This window comes from Tiliqua scincoides, chromosome 2 (assembly GCF_035046505.1).
Source record: "Tiliqua scincoides isolate rTilSci1 chromosome 2, rTilSci1.hap2, whole genome shotgun sequence".
Classification (NCBI taxonomy): Eukaryota; Metazoa; Chordata; class Lepidosauria; order Squamata; family Scincidae; genus Tiliqua; species Tiliqua scincoides.
The window spans coordinates 13,043,285-13,069,851 of record NC_089822.1 but is presented as its reverse complement, the minus strand read 5'-3'; the positions used below and the strand labels follow the sequence as shown (position 1 = coordinate 13,069,851).

General features: G+C 43.4%; 1 protein-coding gene across 1 annotated transcript in view; it reads right to left on the bottom strand.

Annotated features, from left to right (window-relative positions):
- Positions 1-26,567, bottom strand: part of MALT1 (MALT1 paracaspase) — a 41,597-nt gene that overhangs the window by 2,273 nt on the left and 12,757 nt on the right. Inside the window, exons 5-15 of the mRNA XM_066615291.1 lie at positions 24,872-25,050; positions 23,597-23,693; positions 20,925-20,957; positions 20,535-20,561; positions 17,774-17,806; positions 14,295-14,498; positions 11,460-11,637; positions 9,383-9,457; positions 6,481-6,608; positions 3,435-3,584; positions 421-578 (exon numbers count right to left, since the gene is read on the bottom strand). Of these exons, the coding sequence (XP_066471388.1) occupies positions 421-578; positions 3,435-3,584; positions 6,481-6,608; positions 9,383-9,457; positions 11,460-11,637; positions 14,295-14,498; positions 17,774-17,806; positions 20,535-20,561; positions 20,925-20,957; positions 23,597-23,693; positions 24,872-25,050 (1,262 nt within the window). The remainder of the gene's footprint in view (positions 1-420; positions 579-3,434; positions 3,585-6,480; positions 6,609-9,382; positions 9,458-11,459; positions 11,638-14,294; positions 14,499-17,773; positions 17,807-20,534; positions 20,562-20,924; positions 20,958-23,596; positions 23,694-24,871; positions 25,051-26,567) is intronic.

Sequence of the window (26,567 nt, the reverse complement as noted above, 5' to 3'; positions counted from 1 at the left end):
AAGCTGCATCCCCCCTACTACAGGCAGCTTCACACTGATATCCGCTGCCAGTGATGCACAACCCCTTAATAGAGCCAGAGTTGAGGGATGCACAGCTGCCCCCCAATAAAAAAATGTTCCAGCATAACTCAAGAGTCTACTTTGTAGGGACCCACTTGGTCCCAGCAAGTTCACAAACTAGGGGCCCACTTTGCTAACAGGAAGGCTAATAAAAGACATATGGAAGTTCTTTCTTCCCATTCAGAAATAACCCAAATGTACTTTCAAAGTACAACTCTTAAAGCTCTGACAGTCTGTTGCTTTTTCACATTCTCCAGCAACCAGGTTCTACAGTTTCTGTTTTACGGACAACACATGGGGTTCGTATTTTTAGAACCTTCGAAAAAGCAAACCGACAGCAAATTTCTGACACCAACTTACAAGGGGGAAATCTGTGACGAAAGCGTTGCAGACAGTTATTTCAGGTGGTTTCTTTATTATCCTTGTGTAGACAATCATGACATTGGAGAATTCAGCTGCAAATCCAAGCTGAATTTGAACGCCACATTTAAACTGAAGGCACATACTTTCAGGAAGTTCTGGAAATAACACATTTTGGTTAGCAAAAGCTTTTATGTCTGCTCTCCCTTAAAATTAGCCATAAGTATTGCAGATTTCCTCATAGTTAATAGCTCCTCCCTACACTATAATTTATTTTAGTAGATAGTTACAGTTGATACATGGAAGCAGCTATAAATTAATCTTCCTGCCATCTACATGCTTCCTTCTTTCCTTCCCCTTAAATATAAAACTACTGATTGAAAAAATAGTCCTATATAGCTTCATGTCACTAATTAACACAGTAAGGGAGCAATCCAAACTCACCCTTGGGCAGCACAAGTCCCTTGCACCAAACCAGGAGTCTCGCAAACGTGCTGTAAAGCACGTTTGTGCCTACTCTAGAGTTGGCTGGGCTGGCACAGGGATGCACACCAGCCCACGGAGGCTGAATCCAGCCTCTGTGCTGACTCAGGTAGGCAGGCTTGTGTCGGCTGAGCTTGGCCAAGGCAAGGGTCTGGGGTGGGCGGGGAGGGTGTGGGAGGGAGGAGTTCCAGGGCGGTGGAAGGGTTGACAGAGAGCGGACAGACAGGACTGGGACCTGGTAGATATGCTGGATCCTGAACAGCATGGAGAGGCTTCAAGCTGCTCCGTTCTCCTCTGACTTATGCCACCTCCTGAGGTTGTGCAAGTCCAAGGAGACCCAATGGGGCTGCGATGGCTTACCCAGGGGTAAAGGGAAGAATTTCTCCTTACCTCCAGCTGAGCCACTTTGGTCCCCCATCTTACGCTGGATACAACTCAGGCCCCCTGGCCTGCCTGTTCCAGCACAAGGTATTGCACTACACGTGAATTGTGAGGCAACATTATCAGAACAGTCATCTACAAAAAATTAGGGGAAGGGGAGAAACAAGGGGCACACCTTTTTTTAATCACCAAGCAAAAGCATCAAAATCAGCCAATCACCTGAACATGGGTTTGCTCAATTGGCTGATTTCCAAGCTGAGAACGAACAGGAATTAAGCCAGTATCGAAGCAGGGCTGGACAACAAGCAACAGTACAGAGCAGCAAGATGCAGAAGGGGCCTCAGTCCTCCTCACTGCCCATTCCTCGTTATGTAAAAGACAAATAAGCGTGTCTGCTCTCATCATGTCTCATTTTGCCGTTAAAGATTAAAGTGCTATATTTACAAGTAATAATGATGTACAGTTCCCCTGGGCACTGGCTAAGCTGAGGTGGTATACCAGGAGACAGTTTTGAATGCACAGACTCTCAAGGCAGTCTTAGTGCTGTGCAGACATAGTATTTCTGCCAGAGAGATGTTATAAATTAACTTAGTTATGAAAATTGCTCAGTCTTCTACATAACTGAAAAAGTTATTTTTCTTAAGTTTTCAACAAAAGGGTTTCTGACTATCTCCAAGTTATTAACAAAACAAAAACATATTGAATAAATACACACACTGGAAGAAAAACAGAGACCTGAGAATGCTTGCACAGACTTCACACGCAGCCCAAAGACGTCAGGCATTAACAGCGGTCCCTGCATCAACAGAGGGTACTGCAAACATGCCATGAAGCACATTTATGCACTCAGAGAGTAAGCAGTGCTAGCGAGGAGGCCTGAAATGCCCTGCTGACACTGTATCCAGGAGATTGGCTGCCTCCAGAGGTAAGGAATGCACCAGGCAGCAGAGGCGCTGCAGGAGGGTGGAACGGAGGCAGGGAGGGAGCTTTTCTGGGTGGGGAAGGGGCAGATCAGGCCTTGAAGGGGCAGAAACAGCAGAAATCCCTTCCCTACCCATTTACAGGATTACTTAAGAGAATGTGCAGCTAAAACAAGAAAGCAAAGAACTGAACAGAGGGAGAGGACCCGGAAAGGTTGAGTTGAAGCATATCTTGGCCTTCAACAAGGTCAGATGCTCGCATCTCATTTTTGTACCCATCCATGATGACAGATACATTATGCAGGACCACTGACACATTGCTGGGAGCCCTGAAACAAAGCCCTGTGCAGGGGCCCCCTAAGTACACATATATATCCTTTCTCTGGATGACGAATTAGGCAGTACCACTACTGCTATGGGTTCAGAGGCTGGCCCGGCTAGACAGGCATGGTTCCTCAGCCAGGGCCCCACCAATCGCCAAAGCCACCCTAAGGCTCTGTAATATTGAATATTCTGGGCAAAGTGATCAGAGAGGCACTTTTTCAAGTGGTGCTCCTCTTATATTTACCAGGGGCAGAGTTACTGTCCCTTTTCACCCCAGCACAGTACCTTTTCTAGTGGCTGTTTGCTGGTGTTCTGTGTTTTTTTTTTAAGATTAAGAGCCCCTTTCGGACAGGGAGCCATTTAATTTTGTCTGTAAACAGCTTTGCGAACTTTTTTTTGTTGAAAAACTGTCTATAAATATTCTTATTAATAATAACAGAGAAGGAATGGCCACACCAGTTTATTCTCCATCCTATTATGAGCAGTTTTTGTTTTCCAGCATGTCACTCGAAGCCAACAAAATTATAGTAGTGCAGCTGTTCCTGCATTATTCAGCATGCTGCTACAATCATATGCCTCTGTATGTAAAATTGTCATGTGGCAACTGGGCTATAGACAGAGGGAGAGGATAGGATTTGGAAAGGTCTAGCTGTGGAATCTGTCTTGCCTCTTGCTAACATAAGGAGCTATATTAGAAAAGGAGCAGCAACAAGTTTCCTTGGGGTTCCAATTACTCTTCATTTTCCTCCCTTGCCCCCATTCCCTCAGCACAGGTTAGATGCCAATATTTTTCAGGGAGGTAAGCTTAAACATATGCACCATGCCATCATTCATCCTAATGAGCCCCTGTAATACAAGGGACTACAGATTAACTATCCAAGCAGGCCACTCCCAGATTTACTGTACCATGAGCTTTTGCCCATTGTAGGTTCCGAGCCAATGACTCTGCTGAGGTTACAGTTTGCTGAATTGGATCTGTTAAGGCTCTCTTCTCAGATAAGCTGCTGCGAATCTCCAAAGCCTGCTTGCCTTTGGTAAGGTGACACTTGCCCATATCTAAAAATAAAGAGATACCAATCATTTTCTAAGAATCAAAGCTACTGAAAATTCTAATTACAGCACTAATATCCCAGCAGCACTGTCATGTCACCATGGTTATAGTTGTGTCAGCATTTCTATCACAAACTTGAAATCAAGAGAGCTATTTGGACTGACTGTTCAAAATTCAGTGCCGCCCTGAATATGTTATGCAAGATTTCTTATGTAAGAATGATCTCTGCCCTCCCTTTGACTTTCAACATGACTTAAACTTTTCTTTGGCATCCTGGCAACTTTGCTGCTCAGTATTTTTCAGCCTCTCTCATATGCACACACATGCATTGTCTCTAGTTGTCAAAATTATTTTTTTGCACGCAGATGCTTTTCTGTTTCACTTGCACCAAGGCCCAGTCACACGCTTTTACACGAGAGTGAAGTAATTTATTTATTAATCTGAGAAATTTATATCTCGCCTTTCCCATGCCAAAGCAAATGCTGGGCAGCCCAATCCTGAGCTGCCCGGAGCTGCGGGACCCGACGGCTCCACGGAGGGCTCCCGCCGGATCCAGCACCTCCCGCACTACTGCGGGAGGCTCATCGGGAGAAGGGGACGTTTGTCCCCTTCCCCCGAGTAAGGGAAGCAGCCCCGCAATGGGGCTACTCACTTTAGCGGCGACTGTTTGGTTACCACTAAAGTGAAGGCACTCGTGTAGGGTAAGCAGCCCTGCCTGAGTGCCCTGGATCCTGTGGAGCTCAGCTCTGCAAATCCGCCTCTCCCCCACCCAGGCCACGCCTCCCCCACGCCCCCGGCCACACCTCAAACTCCCGTTCCGCAGCCCAGCGGTCAGACCACCGAGCCGCAGAATCTGGGCGCCCACTGCACGTTGGCTCAGCGCTGGCTGGAGCTGAGCCAGCTCCGGCAGAAGCCCGGCGGTAAACCCTGTAAACGTGCCTTACGGCATATTTGTGACTGTGGTCCGCGCTGCGGAGGCATGCCACGGACCACAGTATCGGGCTCTGAGGCAGTTTACAAAGCTCCATAATAAAGTACAAAGTATCATAACAGATAAGAAGCATTAAAATTAATGTTTTTAACATTAAACAGTGAAGCATAAAAACAAAGCAAGACCTAACATGTATTGTTGAGCCATCGGGGGGGGGGGGCACGACAAATAGGTCCAGGAAGGCAGGCAATCAAGTCATAGCAGTATTTCAGTGGCGAAGAGGGCCAATATCTACTCAGTAACTAAATGCCAGGTGAAACAGGTACGTTTTTGAGCCCTCACTTAAAAGCCTTGAGGGAGGGAGCAGTTCTCAATTCCCCTGGAAGGGAATTCCGTGGTTGTGGCACCAATACAGAGAAGCCCTGCCCCCGAGCTGCTACCCCTCTTGCTTGGGACAGAGGCGGCACTTGTAAAAGAAGTTCCACAGATGACCTAAGAGGGCAGGCTGGAATGTATGGACCTAAATCATGGTTTTTCCTTCAATAACAGTGTTTTTTATGTTAAATGTAAAATGTTAAGGAACATTTTGGTGTTCCTTCCAATAACAGTCTTTTTCATTTGGGGAAATTCATCTATTGTCAGCTTCAGAATTGATATTGATGCATTATTACGCATCACTAGAATCATCATTTAAACAGTCTGAGAGACCAATAGATATTTACATATGTTCACTAAATAGTACTTCAGAAGCAATATTCCTGTACACCAGTTGATTGGGACAGGGCAAGGTGAAAATGCAGGTGAAAGCTGCTGCCTTCGTGACCTGCGTGTATGCTTTTTAAAAGCATTCATCCATCTGCCTGTTGCTGGAAACAGGATCCTGCATCTCTAATCTGATCCAGCAAGGCCCTTCTTATGTAATGTCCTGAAGCATTTTTTAAAAGTTGAGAATCAGGTTGTGATTGTGAGCAGATAAACAGTGAGGTAGATGAGTGTGCTCTTCACTCTTTCCTTCTAATATTGCGTCATTCAAGTAATCTCCCTCTGCACCAAGCAATTTTCCTCTCATTCATGTTCAAGATTCATATCTACATGGCTAACTGAGCACAACCATAATTGGCTAGAAAAGTATTAGGCATATACACACACTCCTCCTCCTTGCAAATTCTTCACTCAAAGTTACAGCATCCCTAGGCTGAAGAACAGCCCCACTGGATTAGGCCACAGGCCCATCTAGTCCAGCTTCCTGTATCTCACAGTGGCCCACCAAATGCCCCAGGGAGCACACAAGACAGCAAGACACCTGAATCCTGGTACCCTCCCTTGCATTCGGCATTCTGACATAGCCCATTTCTAAAATCAGGTGGTTGCACATACACGTCACGGCTTGTAACCTGTGTTGGATTTTTCCTCCAGAAATTTGTCCAATCCCCTTTTAAAAGCATCTAGGCCTGATGCCATCACCACATCCTGTGGCAAGGAGTTCCACAGACCAACCACATGCCGAGTAAAGAAAAATTTTCTTTTGTCTGTTCCTAACTCTCCCAACACTTAATTTTAGTGGATGTCCCCTGGTTCTGGTGTTATGTGAGAGTGTAAAGAGCATCTATCTATCCACTTGATACTTCCCGTGCATAATTTTGTATGTCTCAATCATGTCCCCCCTCAGGCGCCTCTTTTCTAGGCTGAAGAGGCCCAAACACCATAGCCTTTTCTCACAAGGAAGGTGCCCCAGCCCAGTAATCATCTTATTCGCTCTTTTGCACCTTTTCCATTTCCGCTATGTCCTTTTTGAGATGAGGCTTTCCTGCATGCAGTTTGTGTAACAGGGGGACATTGTTACAGAGGCCTCATATATACGAAACAAATGTGCTGTCACCGAGCTATAGCCACTACCAGTGCAATTTTGTAGTAATACAGACATAGTTATGCCCAGGACAGACCTTTCACTCTCCAAATGGTTTTCTCACCTTCTGCTACACCATCAAGTAGCACAGTAATCTTCTTGTCCTCTAATAAGCGTTCCTTCAAAAACCTCATGAAAATCCCATTGGCTAATCCAGACTGCTGAATTTCAAAAGCTTCAGCTCCTTGGCACCTTTAAAATGTGGAATAAATAAAGGAACAAAAGAATAAGGTGGGTGGGAAAGAACGCTTAGCATAACAGAGCAAGAAGGATCTCTCCAGACTGGCAGAATGGGCAGCAAAATGGCAGATGCGTTTCAATGTCAGTAAGTGTCATGGACATTGGGGCAAAAAAATGAAAACTTCACATATAGGCTGATGGGTTCTGAGCTGTCTGTGACCGATCAGGAGAGGGATCTTGGGGTGGTGGTGGACAGGTCGATGAAAGTATCGACCCAGTGTGCGGCAGCAGTGAAGAAGGCCAATTCTATGCTTGGGATCATTAGGAAGGGTATTGAGAACAAAACGGCTAGTATTATAATGCCATTGTACAAATCTATGGTAAGGCCACACCTGGAGTATTGTGTCCAGTTATTATTATTATTATTATTATTATTATTATTATTATTAACCATATTTATATACCGCTTTTCAACTAAAAGTTCACAAAGCGGTTTACAGAGAAAAATCAAATAACTAAATGGCTCCCTGTCCCAAAAGGTCTCACAATCTAAAAAGATGCAAATGAATACCAGCAGACAGCCACTATAACAGACAGTGCTGGAGTGAGGTGGGCCAGTTACTCTCCCTCTGCTAAAAACAGGAGCAACCACTTGAAAAAGTGCCTCTTACCCAATTAGCAGGGGTAAGTGCCTCTTACCCAATTAGCAGTTCTGGTAAGCACATCTCAAAAAGGATATAGTGGAAATAGAAAAGGTGCAAAAGAGAGCGACTAAGATGATTACTGGGCTGGGGCACCTTCCTTATGCAGGGGATGGACAGAGTGGATAGAGAGATGCTCTTTACACTCTCACATAACACCAGAACCAGGGGACATCCACTAAAATTGAGTGTTGGAAGAGTTAGGGCAGACAAAAGAAAATATTTCTTTACTCAGCATGTGGTTGGTCTGTGGAACTCCTTGCTGCAGGATGTGGTGATGGCATCTGGCCTGGATGCTTTTAAAAGGGGATTGGACAATTTTCTGGAGGAAAAATCCATTATGGGTTACAAGCCATGATGTGTAAGTGCAACCTCCTGATTTTAGAAATGGGCTATGTCAGAATGCCGAATGCAAGGGAGGGCACCAGGATGCAGGTCTCTTGTTATCTGGTGTGCTTCCTGGAGCATTTGGTGGGCCGCTGTGTGATGCAAGAAGCTGGACTAGATGGGCCTATGGCCTGATCCAGTGGGGCTGTTCTTATGTTTCTTTAATGAAGTTGGTTCAGATTTCCTAGTAAAATGCACAGATAAAGTATTCCTGTATGAGAAATTTTTCTATTTACCTTAACTTTAAAGTCCAGTTTAAGAATAAAAATAAGGCAATATTCGTTTGCTCATAGACAGAGCTGCCCACCTAGAAGGGTGTGGGCAGGGGGCAGATCCAGGGCATCTCAACTAATGCAGGGCCCCTCTGTCATTCATTCATTCATTCGCAAATTTATACCCCGCTTTATCTCCCTCACAGCATTCCAAGTGGCTTGCTCATGAAAGAATAGGGCCTAGGGCAACCGCCCCAGTTGCCCTACCCAAGGGAGAGCTCTGCTAATAGATTTATATACTAACAATATAAGGTCTGTTGGCAAGAAAGCAAATCTTCACAGAATGGGAAAGTTAAAAAATGATGCTCAGTACAAAAGTACTGTGTACTGTTAACCTGATGTTGAACACTTAAGTTATCTAAATCAGGGGTGCCCAAACCCCAGCCCTGGGGCCACGCAGCCCTCAGGGGCTCCCAATCCGGCCCACGGGGAACACCCAGTCTCCAATGAGCCTCTGGCCCTCTGGAGACTTGCTGAAGCCCATGCTGGCCTGACATAGCTGCTCTCAGTGTGAGGGCGACTGCTTGCATGAGCTGTGGGACAAGGGTTCCCTCCACTGCTTGCAGTTTCATATCTGTGATGCAGCAGTGGCGGCGAAGGAAAGGTCAGCCTTGCTTTGTGCAAGGCTTTTTATAGACCTTGAGCTATTGCAAGAACTTCAGATAAGTTCCATCTCTAATAAATTCATTTATGTAAATTTATTCAAATTTTAAATGTAACTTAATTGACACAGTGTTAGAAAGATGATGTGGCCCTCCTGCCAAAATGTTTGGACACCCTTGATCTAAATGAAGCCTAAATCCACCCTCCAAGAGGGCCCTAGGGTTCTGAACTCCTTGCTCCTTTACCCTGTACACGAGGGGAAGGCATGATGTTTCCACATTTAATTATCAGCAAATTGGACACTGTGCCCAAATGCTGCTAGTGAACATTTGCTTGAACTACAATTTGCACACAGACTAGGATTCCAAATCATGGGGTGTATTAAAGTTATTGGAAAGCAGTATTTCTTCAATTACACAATCATGATCACCAGTATGAATCCCTACGTATGTGCCTTGTCCTTCCTTTAAAGAAGGGCAGAGAGGGCAGATACATCACAGATGCATACTGAACTGAGAACTCTCTCCAAAACACATTGTCTGAGCGTATTCATGGTGATCAAATTTGTAGGATGACTGTGAGGGCAGTTCTGAAGAAAGCTATTTTATCCTAAAATGAAAGCACAGATTTTGAGAAGTCTAATGTATCCACAGACTTCACAAAACAAATGCTGGAGCCACAAGCATGGCTTACATATTACTCACTCTCTTTATAAAAAAGCAGCAGATTATTTCTTTAAAGGTCAGAACAAAATTACAGGAATTATTCTGAATTTTTTTTTAAAAATCCATCAAACCTATGCATTGAAAATAATTATTCTTACGTGGCATATCCAAAAACAATGTTTGCTGTAACCTTCAGGGCATCCAAGATCAGAACAGTGTTGTCATATTCATTCCTGCAATAATTATAAAAAGGACTTTGAATCCAGGGTAAGATGAGGAAGATCAATCAGCATTTTTACATTCAAATATTACGCTACTATTTTCCAACATTACTATTTATTCTGTTGTTGACTGCTAAGAATACCTCACTGGATTGTTAAGCAGAATTTGCTTCAGGGTGATAATGTAAAATACTTGTGTCACATTCATGACTCTCTCACACTGCACTTCAGTGAAAAACAGCAAACAGGGACATTACACAGTTGTTTTTTTTTTAAAGGAATCTATTTAGCTGCCATAGTCCACAGCAGTGTTTCTCAAACTGTGGGTCGGGACCCACTAGGTGGGTCACAAGCCCATTTCAGGTGGGTCCCCATTCATTTAACTATTTTATTTTTAATATATTAGACTTGATGCTACCATGGTATGTGACTGCATTTGGGGAAATGTTACAGACCTGTACTTTAAACAAGCTATGTATATTCTTTGAACAATGGTAGGAAACAGGACTTACTCCTGGGTAAGTGTGGGTAGGATCGCAGCCTAGGATTGTTAAAAATTTTCCTGCTTGATGATATCACTTCCAGTCATGATATCACCTCTGGTGGGTCCTGACAGATTTTCATTCTAAAAAGTGGGTCCCAGTGTTAAATGTGTAAGAACCACTGGTCCATAGCATTCTGTCCTAAATCCTATGCCTAAAGCACTGTCAGGGATGCAGGACTGAAACCTGGAACCCAACCTTGTGAGCTTATTGTCTATTAAAATCCAAAGCCTTCTTCAGGCCAGCGAGGAAGGGCAATTTCCAATACTGACTCAGTATCAATGTTAAACAAGTAGAATGAGTCCCCTGAATTGATCAAGCAAAGCAGAAAATATCTTGGTATCGGATTCATTGCTTGATGCTCCAGCTCTGACATCTTATCTTGTGCCTTGCTCCAAACTTTTGCCCACCAATGTCCTATTTCATTCTCCATCTCTTTTACCTTATACTTGCCTTCAGGGGTCACCATGTGGGTAAGAGCTACCAACAGGTCCAAGGACTAACCAAAAAAGGTTGTTCATGATCCCAGCAACAATAGCACAAGCATCTCTGAGAGGGCTCTATTCTACAGCCTTTACTTGAAAGCTCCAAGAAGGAGACTCTACAAGTGCCTGGAGCAGTTTGCTTCACTACTCTTGTACTTAAAGGCCTACTTCATGTGCGAAGAACAGGCCATGGTTTTCCCTTTTTGTTTCTGCAGTCCTTCCGCAAATCTGACAACTGTCAACAACCCCCCCCCCCGATCGACCACAGTGTTTAAAATGTTATCACTTAATCTAAATATATATTTAGTCCTGGAAAGCCTTAGCAAATAAAATGTGACCTTGCGACAGAAGAGTCTGCCAGGGAATTTACACTAATTGCCAAGGTTGCATCCATCCTTTTAAGCAACATGGGCACCTCTCCCAAAGTGGCCACTCCTTTTTAGACTCCTTGGGCCTTACCCTAAAAAGGCATTTTTTAAAAAGTGTGCCTGGGATTCAACTTTCGTTACCTTATTCAATTTAAAGGACAGCAATTTGAACCAAGTTCTCAGGTTTTACAACGGTCCTTAACCCACTTGCTGGTCAATGTATGACAGAGGTTCAGAAAGAAAAAGAAAAACAAAAGCCCTGACAAACAGAAGAACCTTCAAGCTACTTTGCTGTATAGCAAAGCTAATTCTTCAGGCTGATGAACTGTACAAAACTTATGCAACTGCTTAACCCAACGGAAAGAGGAGCATGATGTGTGTGCAAGGTTCTTTGATCTATTTTGTAAGAACATTGTTGGATTAGACCAAAAGTGCCTCTAATTCAACGTCCTGCTTCCATGTTGTTCACAAGCAGAGCTTAAAATACTCCATTCTCCTCATGCTGTCCTTCAGAAACTAGTCTTCATTTGCATACCCCCTTTGAACCTGGGAGTTCCATACAGCCACCATGGTTAATAACCATTGAGACACCTAAGTGAGGAAGAATGCTGTTTCATACCTTTTCCTGCACATATCCAATAAAAATACATTGAGGCCAGTCTCCTTTTCTTGCATTCGTTTGAGAATATTTTGCACACACAGACAGTTTGCAGCACGATAGGGATTTGGGGCATCAATAGGAACCATAAAACTATTGCCATAGTTTTCATAGCCATGACCAGCATAATACAATAACCCTGGGGAAAACCAAAACAGACAGGGTAATGATGTTAAGCAAAATCATTCCTTCAAGCTAGAAAGCAAACAAGCAGGCAGTGACCTAGCTCCATTTTATGTTGAATATGTTCCTGACTCCTTGTTCCTGTTACAAACTAGATAGCAGCACTTGGTACTTCTGCAACATCCGTGTTGACATACCAACGTCATTGGACAGCTGCCATAGGACATTTTTCAGTTTTGTTCTTAATATCTGCAATGCCCCTTTCCTGGCAGTACATATAAGCATCATTTGTACCTGCAAAAAGGACTATAACAAGCCCCTTTGGAGTTTGGAGCTGTGCCCACTTAAATATCACTAGCAATCTGGACACTGACAACATCTCATAGGAACTCCAGAGATTTTCAAAAGGCACTACCCTAGATTGCAGAAATTGCCACTGGAAAGAACAAAGAGCCTGGTCCATTTTGGGCTACAACAGTGCCATTGGGAAGTTTGAGTAGGGTGCCTGAGCTGTATTCCTAATGTTCTTGTACAGACATAAAATGTAATATACCCACAGATAACAACGTTCTGTTTGCAAATGGGAGGACAGACTGCCTTCTGCTGCCTGCAAGGAGCTGTGAGGGATGCAACTCTGTGCTTTAGTACCGCCTTCCCTTGGTACCCTTCAGCCTTTAGCACTGCTCTTAACTGTTTTTGGCAAACAAAGGAAGTAGCACAGTGTCTGCTCTTTGCCACTGAGCAACATTATCTGAAGCAATTGATGAGAACCATTAACAGCTGAAGGCTTTTAACAGTTCTCATCACAAGGGAACAGCTTTAAAATATGCTCTGCAGTTGTCATGTCCTGTAGAAGTTGTATGGGATTTGGTGTTTTGAAATTAATTTTTTAGACCACCTTTAAGTTTAGCTGAAATACATTTTCTGTATAAGAGGGCAATACTTTTTTGACTTTTCGGGAGTCTACAGACACAAATGTAGCTTTGCAAATGCAATTTTAGATGCAAGACATATCTGGATTTCAACAGGTCCAGAACTTGAGCAAATGTCAGCTATAAACATTCAAGAATAAGACCAATACTGCACACTTTGATTCAGTTTGTGATTCAAGCTCCTAGCAACATACAGCTGCAATTAATCCGACTGTGCCTAACACACTACTGCTAAGAAAAGGGAATGGGAAAGTACGCTGCCGTCAGAAAGTCTGTGGGCACTTTTCCTGCACCAATAAATCTTTGTGACCATCAGCTCAGGCACATAAAGGGCAAAAGGCTAAAATGAATCAAGTATCAGGTATTTGATCAATGAAAAAGCTGCTCCATGCAATAATTTCACCTTGGTCTGGCACCTGTTGGAAAGATACATCCAGCTGAAATCATACTTGACCTCCCTTGCCTTATCCATTCTGAATAGCACCATCAGGTGTAGGGTGTTCCTTCTCCCATACATACAGTGACTGCATGTTGGGGAAGGGAATCACTGCTATATAGCATAAAGAAGTGAAAATTACTCTACAGCTTCTCAGGTTACAAAAAGAATGGCAGGGGAGTAAGATAAGGGAGTTCTCTGATAGACCTATACCTTATATCTCACAAGAGCCCAAGTTCAGCCTCTGGCACCTACAATTATTTAATTTAAACTCTACCCTCTCCCTGGAAATTGAACACCCAAGGAAGGAGGCGCTAGCTAAAGCATGAAGTTGTCTCCTTTTCAACCACTTACTTGCAGGAAGCAGGGCTCCTGCCTGAGATTTGAAGCACCAGCTGGGGTAGACTACTATAGATGGAACAGATGGACTAACAATCTCACTACAGCAGCTTCATATGTTCAACCTCGATAATGTTTGTAACTAACATAGCAAGGGCAGAAATTAGGCCTACAATCTGACAGCTTTCTGAGTATCACTGGTTCTTTTTTAAAAAATGGAGGCTAAATCTGCAATTAATGTACTTAATCCCAATTTTAGCAGATGCTGAGTTTGCAAGGAAAAATGTAAGAACTGTTTGGACTCAGACTCAACTGCCTCCGGGGCGGCTGCCTACCCTCCCCATGAGCCTGACAGCAACAACAGCCTGGCAGTCCTCCCGGCTGGGTCAACAAAACTACTGCAAAGCAGCAGGAAAGCCACTCATCAATGAGCATGTGTGACACAGCCCCTCCCAAAGAGGCAGAGACCAACGCAACCACTGTGGGAAAGGCAGCACCGCACCCTTGGGTCTCCAGTTCAACAGCCAGAGAAGGGGAGGAGGTTGGTAATGGCTATTGGCATCTAGAAGAAACAGGAGCCCTGGGGGGCAGTCCCAGATTGAGGGGGGGGGAAGACTGCACATTGGGTAAGGCTGTTTTGGGAGCCTAATCAGGCCCTGTGGAAAGATAAAAGGGGAACCTATGATGAGGCCAGGAGGACTACATGCAAAGAGGCAGACCCTGAGGGGGAGGAGATACCCTTCCTTGTGAGGCAAGCCCAACGCTAGTGAGCAGAGCAGGATGAGGCAGGCCCTCTCTCCACCCAACTTCTGAGAGCCCCAAGGCTGAAGGGGGACCAGGGCAGTCTGCAGTGGGGATAAGGTTTTTAATCAACAAATTGCATAGGACAAGATAATTTGTAACAGGATAATGAACAAGGTACATTCTAGGAATAAAAATTCAGGTTGATCTGCTGCTTGTTCTTACCATATACTCCTTTGTCGAGGAGAAGTAAAAATTCATCTACTGCATTCCGCATCTCAGGTTCAGTGAGATCCAGAAGGGAAACCACTTTGAAGTCCAGCTGTCTCAACAAGTTGGTCAGTTCATAGACATCCACCAATGGAGCCTTGAGCTTGGGATGATGAACGTAGCTCATGTTGCCCATTAGCAGGGCTACCTTGTCTATTGCTGCAAGGGCAAACCACACATTGGTGAATCTCTGAGTAGGACAGAATTTCCAGTGTACAAACATATAAGATAGTCTCTGCAGGATGATCTACATCCAAATTTCACATTTCTGTATCTGGATGTGTTTCTCATGTAGGAAATGCACAATGTGCGAAGCAGCCCTTGTTCTCACTGACGGTGTATATCAAGTCTATGTCTTTTCCTGGATTCCACACAAGCTTCTTGTTCTTGCCTTCAAAGCCCTCCACAGCTTTGCTTCTCCCTGTATTCCAGCTTTCATACCCAGTTAAATTCCTCTAGTTTCATCATCTTCAAACGTCCAAAGATGTTGGGATCCCTCAAATAATTCTGCCCTTCTCGGTACTCCTTATGCTTCGAAATGCCTCTTAGAACACTTGCATGATTTCTCTTACTACTTCCAAATCCTTCCTTAAAATTTACCTTTTGAAGCCTTAGGGCCCACTCCTAACCACTTATGTCAGTGCTTTCCAGCACTGACATAAGGGCAATGCAGCTCTGAGATAAGGGAACAAACATTCCGACTTTGAGGAGGCCTCCGTGAGTGCCACCCAACTGCAGGATGCAGCACATGTCCCACTGGTACTGCTATACCAGTAATGGAAAGCACTGACATAAGGGTTAGGATTGCATCCTCAGTCTTCTTTGCCTACTGTGATTTAGCTTAAGTATATGCAATGGAGATGACAGCATATTCTTTCCGTTTATCTTTTTCCTTCTCCTTCCCCTTATGTCCCTTGTAGCTATATAGACTATTGGATCTAGACAGCTGCCTATACTTTACAAGACAATAACAGTATAGTATTCTGACCCTATCTAGACTATGGGTCTAGATAGGGTCAGGACACTATCCTCTTATTGTCTTGTAAAGTACAGGCAGCTCTCGATTAATGAAGTCTTAATTTGCACATATATGAATAACAAAGTTATAATTATGGGAAGTGCAATTTAAGCGTAATTTAAAAAATTATCTTATTTAACTTAGTAATTTGAAAATACAAATAGTGATATATTTTTTTTAATCACTAGCTCAAGCTTTCAGGTATAAGAAGATTTGAGTTTCTCTGTAACAATCATAAACCGATCTCTTTCTCTTTGACTTTACTGTTTTCTACTTGCATCTTTAGAAATAAACAGATCATTTATAGATGAAATACAATCTGTCAAGCTTCATCACAATGAGAGCCATTTAAGAGAGACAGTTACAAACGATTACACAATCTCAAGGTTTCAGAGACCACCTGTTTAAAGAGTGAGTTCAACACAGACATTAATACATGCCTAGTTACACTGACAGCATAATATCTTAGAGCTGTGCTTATCCCAAAAGAAACAAGACATTAGAAACACAATCAGCAAACTGCCAAGCCTAATATTAATAAAAAACCATGCAAATTCTGCTTCAATCCGAGAAATGTACTGATCAGCCTTGTCACTGAAAAATACTATGCTTTTGTTCTCATGTCATTTTAGCAAAATCTTGGATAAGAATTCCAAATTTTCAGCTCCACTTTGCCAGGAAAATATAAAGCCTTGCTGTCTCAAAGTTTCTATAATATTAGATGCAGCCACACTATACTAGATGCCAGTGTACTGCTTGAATGACCTGACAATGACAATTCAAAACCTGCATTCCTACTACAGCAACCTTTACCAGCAAGATGACTCGTTGGTGCTATACTACTACCGCTGAGGGCCTATCCAATTTTCCAGTGCAATTTTCCATTGCTATCCTATCCAATTTTCCAGTGCAGATGCAGCCACGCCAATGGGGCATATGCTGTATACTGTTGGGGGGGGGGGGAGGGAATCATAGAGGCCTCCTCAAGGTAAGTCCTTTACCTCAGGGCTGCATCGGCACTAAAAAGGTGGATAGGATTGGGCCCTGAGAAGTACAGGTGGGCCCCAGTATCCGCAGATCTGGTATCCATGGATCCAGAGGCTATGGGGAAGCCTTTTTAAAAGTTAAAGAAAGGGTAGGGGAAGGTTAAAAATCACTTCCTTTACCTTATTGCAGCAAAACCACTTCAGGGCTGCAGGTGTTCCAAGCTGTCTGCAGCCTCCCCTTTGGCTGCTCTCTTCCCCAATGTCATCCCAGCACGCTGTGCGACCAGAAAGAGAATGCACTGTGCTGCATTCTGGAACTACACTGGGGGAAGAGAGCAGCCACAGACTGACCAGGAAGAGGCCGCAGGCAGCATGGAAGGCTACCTGCAGCCCTAAAAACACAGCAGTTTCGCTGCGATAAGGTAAAGGAAGCAATTTCTAACTTCCCCCTATCGTTTTATCTTTTAAAAAGGCATAACCAGTATCCGCAGGGGAGTGGTGGTGTCTGGAATGAAATCTCCCCGGATATGCCCCAAACAGGGGCACGCCTGTTTTGTTCTCCGTAAAGTGCCATGCACATTTAGAGCATATTATTATTACAGGACATAAAATTTCCACATGCAGTTTGACCAAAACCTCACATTTGTGAAGAGGATTAGGAAAAGGATATGAAAACCATGAATGGGGGACTATGGGTCTGTGAAAGCCTGTGTGTTCCTTTCTTCCCTCATTTAGTGTATACAGTCTAGGTATTTACCTCCTCCTAGGTACTCCCCTATGTAAACAGATTACATGGTAACATTGTTCTTGGATTGTACCACTTAGAGGGGTGTCTTCTTTGAATGCTTTCTATGAAATAAAAAAACTCCTTAGCATAAACTAGAATGTCAGGGAGGCATACGCCTCCAGTTTGCTCCCACCATCTGGAATGGCTCCAAAGGGGAGGGGATGGGGCCTCTTGCATGCTGCAGTGAGGCTCCCTGCAAAACTTAGTGCTTTGCACTCCCTCTAGCTATGTCACTGCTGAAGAGTCTGAGAATGGAACAGGGAAAATTGCACACTGCAGCACCATAAAGATACCAAGCAAAGAATTTTTGTTAAGACATAGTAAATACCATTTGCCATTCACCAGGAATCAAAAAATACAAAAGAGCAAAAAATTTGTAGATTTGTTTTCCTTTCAGCTCACAGAAATTTCTAGCTATAGTCCGCAGTACATTACTTCAGTCAATGAAAACAGAGCAGGCATTAAGTGTCAATTGATACAGGGGGCAATCCAAACATAAGGTAGGTTAAGCAAAATCCAGTTGACATCAATGGGCTTGAAGCACACATTTCAGCAATGACCTACTTAGATCTCAAAAAGACTTGATTGTATCCAGCTTCTTCCAGATTGCACTCATGTTTTAAGGAACCTTAAAACTACTCACCAAATTGCCTTTCAGCTGACTGCTCTTTAAAATCTGTTTAAAAAAAAATTAAAAATATCTGAATTCACACATCAGCATCATTTGCAAACATTAAATTAATTCTCCAGCTTGAATTCCCCAACTTGTGTTTACATTTTAAATGTCTTCTGATTTTTTTTCTCATTGACAATTTGGTTTACAGATTTTTTGTTTTGTTCTGTACTCTGAGGACATCTAATTTTATTGCCAGGGAATGCCGTTCTCCCATGTGAGGCCCTGGCAATGACTGTTGCAAACATGCCGTAAGGCAAATCGCAGCAGCCTGGAGAGGAACGGCTGAGATTCCACACCGGCGGGATGACTGCCGGGAGCCACCAGCAGTATCCCACCAAGCAGCAGAAAGGTGTTATGGGGCAGGGGAAGAGCAGGGAGGGGGTGTTTCTGGGTAGGGGAAAGTCCCCATGCCCTAGAAAGAATGTGAACATTGTGATTTCTCCAACTGTAATCAAGCAATGTATAGAAGCACATATACAGGTTGAGCCTATTTATCTGTGGATTTTAAACCTGCAGATCTGGCTCAAACTGAGTCCTCTGAAGGCGAGGGGAGTGCATGGGAGGCCTCTGGAAGGCCTTAGAAAATCATTTCCGGTTTTTCCGAAGAACCGGAAACATTTTAATCCTTAAAGGGCCTTTGGAGGGCCAGAGAGGGCTTCCGTGGCACTCTGAAGGCCTTAAAACATCATTTCCGTTTCTTCCGAAAAACAGGAAGTGACTTTCTAAGGCCTTATAAGGTCTCCCAGGGGCCTCAGAAGGGCTTTCGAGCATCAGGGAGGCCATGCACCCAGCGCTCACAATACTCTTCGGAGGCAAAGGGAGCATAGCCTCTGGAGGGTTAAAGGTGCCTTAAATAGTGGGTTTCATTACTCATAGTTTTCAGTATCGACGGGAGTTCTGGGAACGGAAACCCTGCAGATTATGAGGGTCTACCTCAGTGGTTTTCAAACTGGGGTGTCATGACGCCCCAGCCTGAGGGCCCTGGCTTCTTTCCCCGTAAGGGGCGGGGGCAGCGAGGAGGCAGTGATCACGTCGCTAACAGGGCTGCAGAGACTGGGATGAACTCACCAGTCCCTGCAGCAGCCTTCCCTGGGTGTGGAGAGCCCTGTGCGAGCGTCTGCAGGGCTCCCCAGCCTGCAGAAAGTGAAAGTGGAGCGATAACGCTCCATTTCCGGTTTTGTGGAGGCGGAGCGCGATCGCTCCACTTTCACTCCTGACAAGCTGAGGAGCCCTGCAAACACTCGCGCAGGGCTCCCTGCACTCCCAGGACACTGCTGCACGGATTGATGAATGCATCGCTGTCCCTGCAGCCCCCTGAGCAACACGATCCTGAGGATCACATCGCTGCCTCCCCCCACTCCCGCAAGAACTTACAGCGGTGCAAACTCTCTCTGAGAGTTTGAAAACTGTTGGTGTACCTGTATTCATGAAAAACGGGGAAGGTGTCATTCATCAGATAATCTAGAGATCTAAGGTAGCAAGTGCTAGTTTATCATGCCCCTTGTGAAAACACCTCTTCTGCAGTCAAAGAAAAAAGTGTGGGGATGCACTCACACACACATATACCTAACTGCAGATTTTTTTTAAAGTCTCATTATTTCTAGAACTTTTCCATAATTACTAAGGAGCTGAGGCAATGTTTTACCCATATACAGTTAATTCCATTCAGACTATTGATTACATGCATCCTGCTAGCCTTACAAAGAGAGGCCTGGTTTATACACAGTACATTGGATTACGCACATGTCATTCACATCAGTGCTCTCCAGTCATGAAACTATTCTAACAATGTCAGTCATCAGGGATTAAAGATGCAAACATTCCTCCAACTCATGATACAATACCATTGTTATCCACTTCTCCTGCTGTAAACTAAGCAAAGATGCAAGATATGCCTTCTCTTCAAAATGAGTGAAGATTTGCTAAATGGAAGATTCTTTTACTCCTACTGCGCACTGCTTGCCAAGTCTCAGATAAAAAACATTCTATGCCATGGACATGTTAGTGCGTAATGCTGATTACTTTCACTGCTACGCATGCAACGCCATATATAAATATATTATATGATGGGGTATTTTGGAACCTACAGTAGCACTTGGCAAAAAGCAAGAATGTACTTCTCCAGCCAAAGGAGGATTGACATGACCTTTAGGTAAGACTTTTGGGGAACAAAATGTTTGGCACAATCCTTAATGGAGTCATCATTTGACACAACAAACTTTCCAAACAGAAAACACCTGATGCTTTTCATCATGGAACTATCTTTGTGCCCATTTTTCATTTGGTTAGGTTATAATTCCATACTAGTTTCAAAATTAACAGCAAAGAGATAGATTCCCTTTCATACCATCTTTCCTGACTACTTGCTTATGACTTAATGAGCTACAGCTGATGTCCAACAAAAAGAGTTCCAATGCAAAACAGTTTAAATGACTTAAGGTAAAACACTGGTCAGGCTCTGGATAGACTTTGAATGAAAAATGCATCCAAATCTGGTTGCTTAGCCCTTTAACTTCCAATAGTTTTATTTTTAATGATTGCATAATATGCAAAATAATTAAAAGGACAACCCTGACAAAGACCAGTGAATGACAGAGACAATTCCTGGTTGGCACATTTAAAGACTGGGAAACAGCATGCTTGAAAATAGAATAGCAATAAATCATTGCTTAACAGTTCACACTATATCTTATCTACACCTATTATACATCATTAACATTATACTTACCAAGCCCTCCGAGACCACTTAAATCCTCTGAAAGTGAACACAGAAAACAATGTACTTTGAGAAACATACAGAAAGGGTTTTGTGAACAGAATTTTGCTATATCTAACAGAAGATTAAAGGTGGAAGGAAGACAATGTTTCACAAATGTTATGATATCTTAAATATGGAACACAGTTAAAAAAAGCTCTGGATTTGGGGCAAGGAATATGACTTCTTTACATCTTCCATTAATTAAACAAAAGAAGACATGAGAAGCACATGCAGAACTATGAAGCTGCATTACAACACTACAGCCCAATGCAGTGCACAATTCCACCAAAGAGATAGGTCCCACAACCTCAACATGCAGGATTCTCTAAGAAGCAGTGCAGCAGCCAAGGCTGACTTTACCTTCTGTGCATTCTACTGCAATAGATTTTCCACCTTGAGTTTCAAAAAAAAAAAAAAAGAATGTTGGAATGAACTTCTGAAATTCATTTATGACAGGTACTGAATACAAAGTAGGAGATAAGACTACCACTACTACTATTTTATAAACACAGATTAAAATGTCAGAACAAAAGCAATAATGCATAATGTATTATGATGCAGTGACACTGTTTTAAAAAATTATGTTGGGTAGATAACAAATGTCACTCCATTGTTTATCAGTCCATAGCTCAACTGTAATGTGCAGCTCAAAGAAGTATTGTCACACTGAGTGAAGACAGTAAGAGGTATTTCCACAAGGATCCATCTAGGAGTTCAACATTATTATTATTATTATTATTAACAGTATTTATCTACCGCTTTTCAACTAAAAGTGCACAAAGCGGTTTACAGAGAAAAATCAAATAACTAATGGCTCCCTGTCCCAAAAGGGCTCACAATCTAAAAAGATGCAAAAAGAACACCAGCAGACAGCCACTAGAAAAGACACTGCTGGGGTGAGGTGGGCCAGTTACTCTCCCCCTGCTAAAAAGAGGTGCACCCACTTGAAAAAGTGCCTCTTACCCAATTAGCAGGGGTAATACTCTCAAGTGTGTTTGAAATCCCAAATTTGAAAATCTAAATCATCAAACTGAATAGCTATTTGTGTGATAATTTTTACATCAGAAATGTACGAACGAAAGTCTTTGCACTCAGAATATATTGAGAATAAATATACATATTTAAGGCATCTTTATTAGAGTGCTGAATTTTTCTAAGACTTATGGCCATTTCATACATTATACAAAAATAAACTCAAGTAAAAAATCAAGCAAAATTTTTCAAGGGAGCAGTAGCTAATTGTAGTGCTCTGACAAACATACCTATATGAAACCTACTTGTTGTATCAACATTTTTAGGTGTATGTTTCAAACATCTTAGGCATATTCTAACCAAAGTTAAGCACTTCCAAGTACCATTGCTTTTAATGAGAGGCAGATAAGTACTTTAAAATCTTTTCCATTAATATCAATGGGACATGAAAATGCTGACATTCTGGCTGGGTCATGCTTCTGAGGTATAAACCTAAAATTCTATAACATGGGTACACAGTTGAATCTGTTCTAAGTTAATGGCAGCTATTTTTTGTTTTTAATTTTCATGGGGCTACAGTACATAATTTCTAACTTTGTGTTGCTTTACACAAGCCTGTATGAAATAATATAATTGGTCCCTTCTCAAGGTCACGTGCCCACCCTGTCCAAAGGCAGAATGAGCCCTATTGATGCCCAAGGATAACCCTGAGCAACTGAGATTGCAACATACCATAAACAGAAAGAAACATACAGAGCAAATAACTGTAGATGGTAGAAGCAAGGCAGCCTAGATAAAAGCTACAGGGGAAGGCAAAGTACTCTGAGTTTTACAGCAGATTCATTACTTGTCCAAATATCAATAGAATTCCAGTCCATCCCTTTGGCAAAACTTACACAATGGGCAAGTTACAATTATGCAATTCAAAAGCTGTTGCAATTTGCTGTGCATCAAATTGAAGTGGTTCTTAATATTACTACTCATAAAAACTTAGGAGTGATGTCCCATATAATGTGTATGCGCACATTATATATAGTCATACATTGCACTATACAGGCATCCCCCCATATCCATGGGGATACTTTCCCAGCCTCATGGATATGGAAACCACAGATGAAAGGAACCCTACAAAAAGCAGTTCAATAATCCTCTATTGCACAGATGACTTATTTACTTGTGAGTGCAGCCTTCCAATCTCTGTTCCTGGGTCTTGCTGACTCTTTACTGACTGCAAAATGGAAGCAGGAAGCACTCACAGGAAGTGAGGCAGAGGGCTGAAAAAAACACGACACTAAGAGCCAGTGAGACCCAGGAACAGCAGCAGGAAGGCTGTAATCACAAGCAGACAAGTCATTTGCATGATGGAAGGATTTTTAAACCGCTGATAATCAAAACAGTGGGTACTGGATCAGCGGATTATGGGGGATGCCTGAGTACATTTCTTCATGGTTAATGGTAAACAAAATAGTTTGCCATTGTTGTTTTCACTTTAGTAAGCTACAAATTAGTTTTTAAATATGTCCCTAATTTATTATTCTTGCATCAAAACATTACAAGGAGACAGCAGGCCCAGCAATATATATACCCACCCTTTCCACATGGGAACCAATCCCAAGAACATGTTAGCTTTCATTATACAGTAGCATTCTTAGAAACTTGATAAGTGGTGCAGAGAGTCCATCTGCTAATCTCAAGTGTTAAATTTCTCATATGCACATGATGTTGATGGCAAGTTTAACTGTTCCAGAAATGAGTAAGCACAGAGGAACACAGAGGTCAAATAATTCAGATAAGGTCACAAACTGTGTTTGTTTATGCAAGTGAGAAAGGTCTGTGTCATGGGTCTTTATAATTACTATTACAAGAGTGGTAGATGTGCAACGAGGCAGAATCTAAAAGGGTTCAGATAACTTTATTAGTCAAGCTTTTGAGATGCACAGCAGCAATACAGCATATCTCATAAAAAGCATCACATGAAATATATTTGATCTAGCTTTTCATTAATGATTTTGGTTTTTATATGCCAAATTCTGCTTATTATACTCTCTAAGTCTCCTTACCTATCATGACATTCACCTTCTTGCTTTCTTGATTGTCTTGGTCATTGTACACCCGGCACCAATATGTGCCTTGATGATCAGCGTCGACAGAAGATACCTTAGGAAGTCAACAGAACGTTTTCTAGCAGGATATACTGAAAGCACATGCTCAATAATTTCATCAGTGCAAAGGTATGTCTCTGAATAAAGATTAGGAAAACCTCAAAACAGCTAAGAGTTTTAGGCTGCAATCCTATCCACACTTTCCTGACAGTAAGCCCCATTGAACACAATAGGACTTACTTCTGAGTAGACATGCATAGGATTGTGCCCTTAGAAGATGAAATTTTAAATCCTAAATGAGAGCCCAAGCCTGTGCTCAGCGGCATGGCTCCGTGCCGCCAAGCACTGTCGCAAATGTGCCATAAGGCATGTTTGCAAGCCTCACCGCCAGGCTCCCACCCGTGCTAGCCCAGCGCCAGCCTCCGCGGCTCAGCCGTCTCCTGAACCGCCAAGCCGCAGCATGGTAAGCAGGGGCGGGGGTGGGGGTGGGGAGGAGGCGTTCTGGGGAGGGGGAGGCCGGCGGGGGGTGGAGAGAAGGTGGGGGGAGGCAGGGGTGGAGAGAGGGTGGGGGGAGGAGGGCGGGTTGGAGGGGGAAGGGAGGGAGGTGGGTTTGTGGAGCTCTGCTCCGTAGGATCCAAGGCGCTCATGGAGGGCTCCGCAGCATACACGAGCGCCTTTACCGATTGTGGGGCTGCTTCCCTTACCTGAGGACAAAACTCCCCTTCTCCCGAGGCGCCTCCCATGGTAGCCCAGGGTGCGCAGGATCAGGCGGCAGCCATTCTCGGTGCCGCCAAGCCTGGGCATCCCAGGCAGCTCAGGATTGGGCTGCCCGTCTGCAATCTAAGGCCTCACTTTCACTAAAGTGATAATTTTGAGTCTTGACAGTATTGCTTCAGGCTGATGTTATGCAATTTCATAGCCTTCCATACCAAACAAAAAATATTATCCACATAGACAACTAGATGTCATGAAGAGGGAATCTAGCCTAACCTGCTTCCTAAGATACAATACTTCTATGTGCAATGAATTGTTTTTGTTTAAGTATCATTCATTAAAATGTTTCACATCCACCACACCTTTAATGCCTTTGACAGAACACTGGGAAATTAAAGAATGTATTTAGGATTTCAAAGTTCTACATTAACAAAAAAGACAACCCTGAGGCTTTGCATTTCAATTTGATTACGTTCAACACACAGAGTTCATCACCAGTATAGCGAAAAAGAGACTCACCAGATAAACTTTTTTATCCCCATTAGTGAGTGGCGATCCATTTCTGTACCACTGGTATTGAGGCACAGGGGTTCCTATAGCTTCACACTGTAGAACCAACTTTTCTCCTACCATCAGGTTTTGGGATTGTGGTTGGATGCAGATATGTATCTTGTTTTCAGGCAAATCAATACAATTTCCTTAAAATCAAAGAAAATAACTTTGATACTTTAGCTGCGGAAGATGAAACTAAACATTTGGTGAAAAACTTCTCTGCAGCACAACCGTGAGGAAGTGGTCTGCAAGGGAGTACTTCGCACACTCACTTCCTTTCCTTTCTGCAGTCTGCATGTTTGTTATTTGTCCCATTTGTAACCTACACTCTTCCCAATGAGCGGCTCTCATTGGATTATTGCATTTTGCTTCCCATTAAAACATAAAGATTTCCAGAGACAACCTACATAATATACAGCAGTGGTTCTCAAACTGGTGGGTTGCAACCCACCAGTTTATGTAAAGGTTCCCCTGTCCTTTTAAGGAGTGGGGGAAGGGGAGAGGCAGGGAAGTAATCCCCAGGATCGCGTCCCTATGGGGGCAAAAGGAGGCTGCTTTCACTTACATTCAGGTAGGTAGAGCTGCAGCAGGATGCAGGAGGTGTGGAGAGCCCTGAGCAGTGCTCCCTGAGGCTCGGAATATTCAGTAAAAGTGGGCGCAAATCACCTCCTGCAAAAAGGAAGTGCTTTGCACCCACTTTTACTGAAGATTTAAAGCCTCAGGGAGCACTGTGGTGGGCTGCGCAGGGCCTCCTGCACCTCCTACAGTCTGCTGCAGCCCTACTTACTTGAATGTAAGTGAAAGCATGCCCCTAACCCTCCCTTAGTGATGCAATCCTGGTGATCATGTCGCTACCCTAGCCCCTCTCCCACAAGGACTTACTAAGGGAGTAAAACTCCCTCTAAGTTTGAGAGCCACTGATATACAAACAATTACCAATGCCAGTAAAAGAACAGCACCAGCCTTACTTTTCCTTTATTGGTTGTGTAAGAAGCTGGGGGTCACAACACCTCAAACCCCCAGACCAGCCAAGCTTAGGATAGGACCTCCCAACTATGGTGCTGGACTGCTAAGCCCAATACTATTTAGTAGCCTGTGTGGGCTGACAGTGGCCACAGCTGAAGCCAAGGACAGTGAAATCCATCTCCTGAGGCAGCTGAGTCCCACTGAGCTTAAATGGACCTAGGAAGCAGAGGGAGATAAAAGGCAGATGGCAGAGTTCCCAGGGGTGAAGCAGTGGGAGAGATATGGTTTCTCTGGGTTGGCATCCAGCTGAGATCCCACCTCGCTGTCCGTGGTAGCACTGTCAAAGAACTCCACTTATCCATGCAGCAGCCACAGAGCCACACTAAACACAAGGCATTACAAAAGATGGACTCTGGGTCGATCCTTTGAAGAACGGAGGTAATTGAATCAAGCTACATAGAGGCAGTCCTACCTATTGGATTAATGCTGGCCTCTTCCAACACACCACATAGGAGCCAGAAGCACCCACCAAAGGTGACAGGTATTCCCCCACCAGTGAGACAGGATCACCTGGCAAGTGGGGAATGAAGAGATCTACGAGAGAAGGGATCCAACAGGAATCCTGCCTGTAGCAGAATGCAAATAAACCAAACTCTTGCAGCAATGCAGCAGTAATTATCTTTATTGATTCCTCACA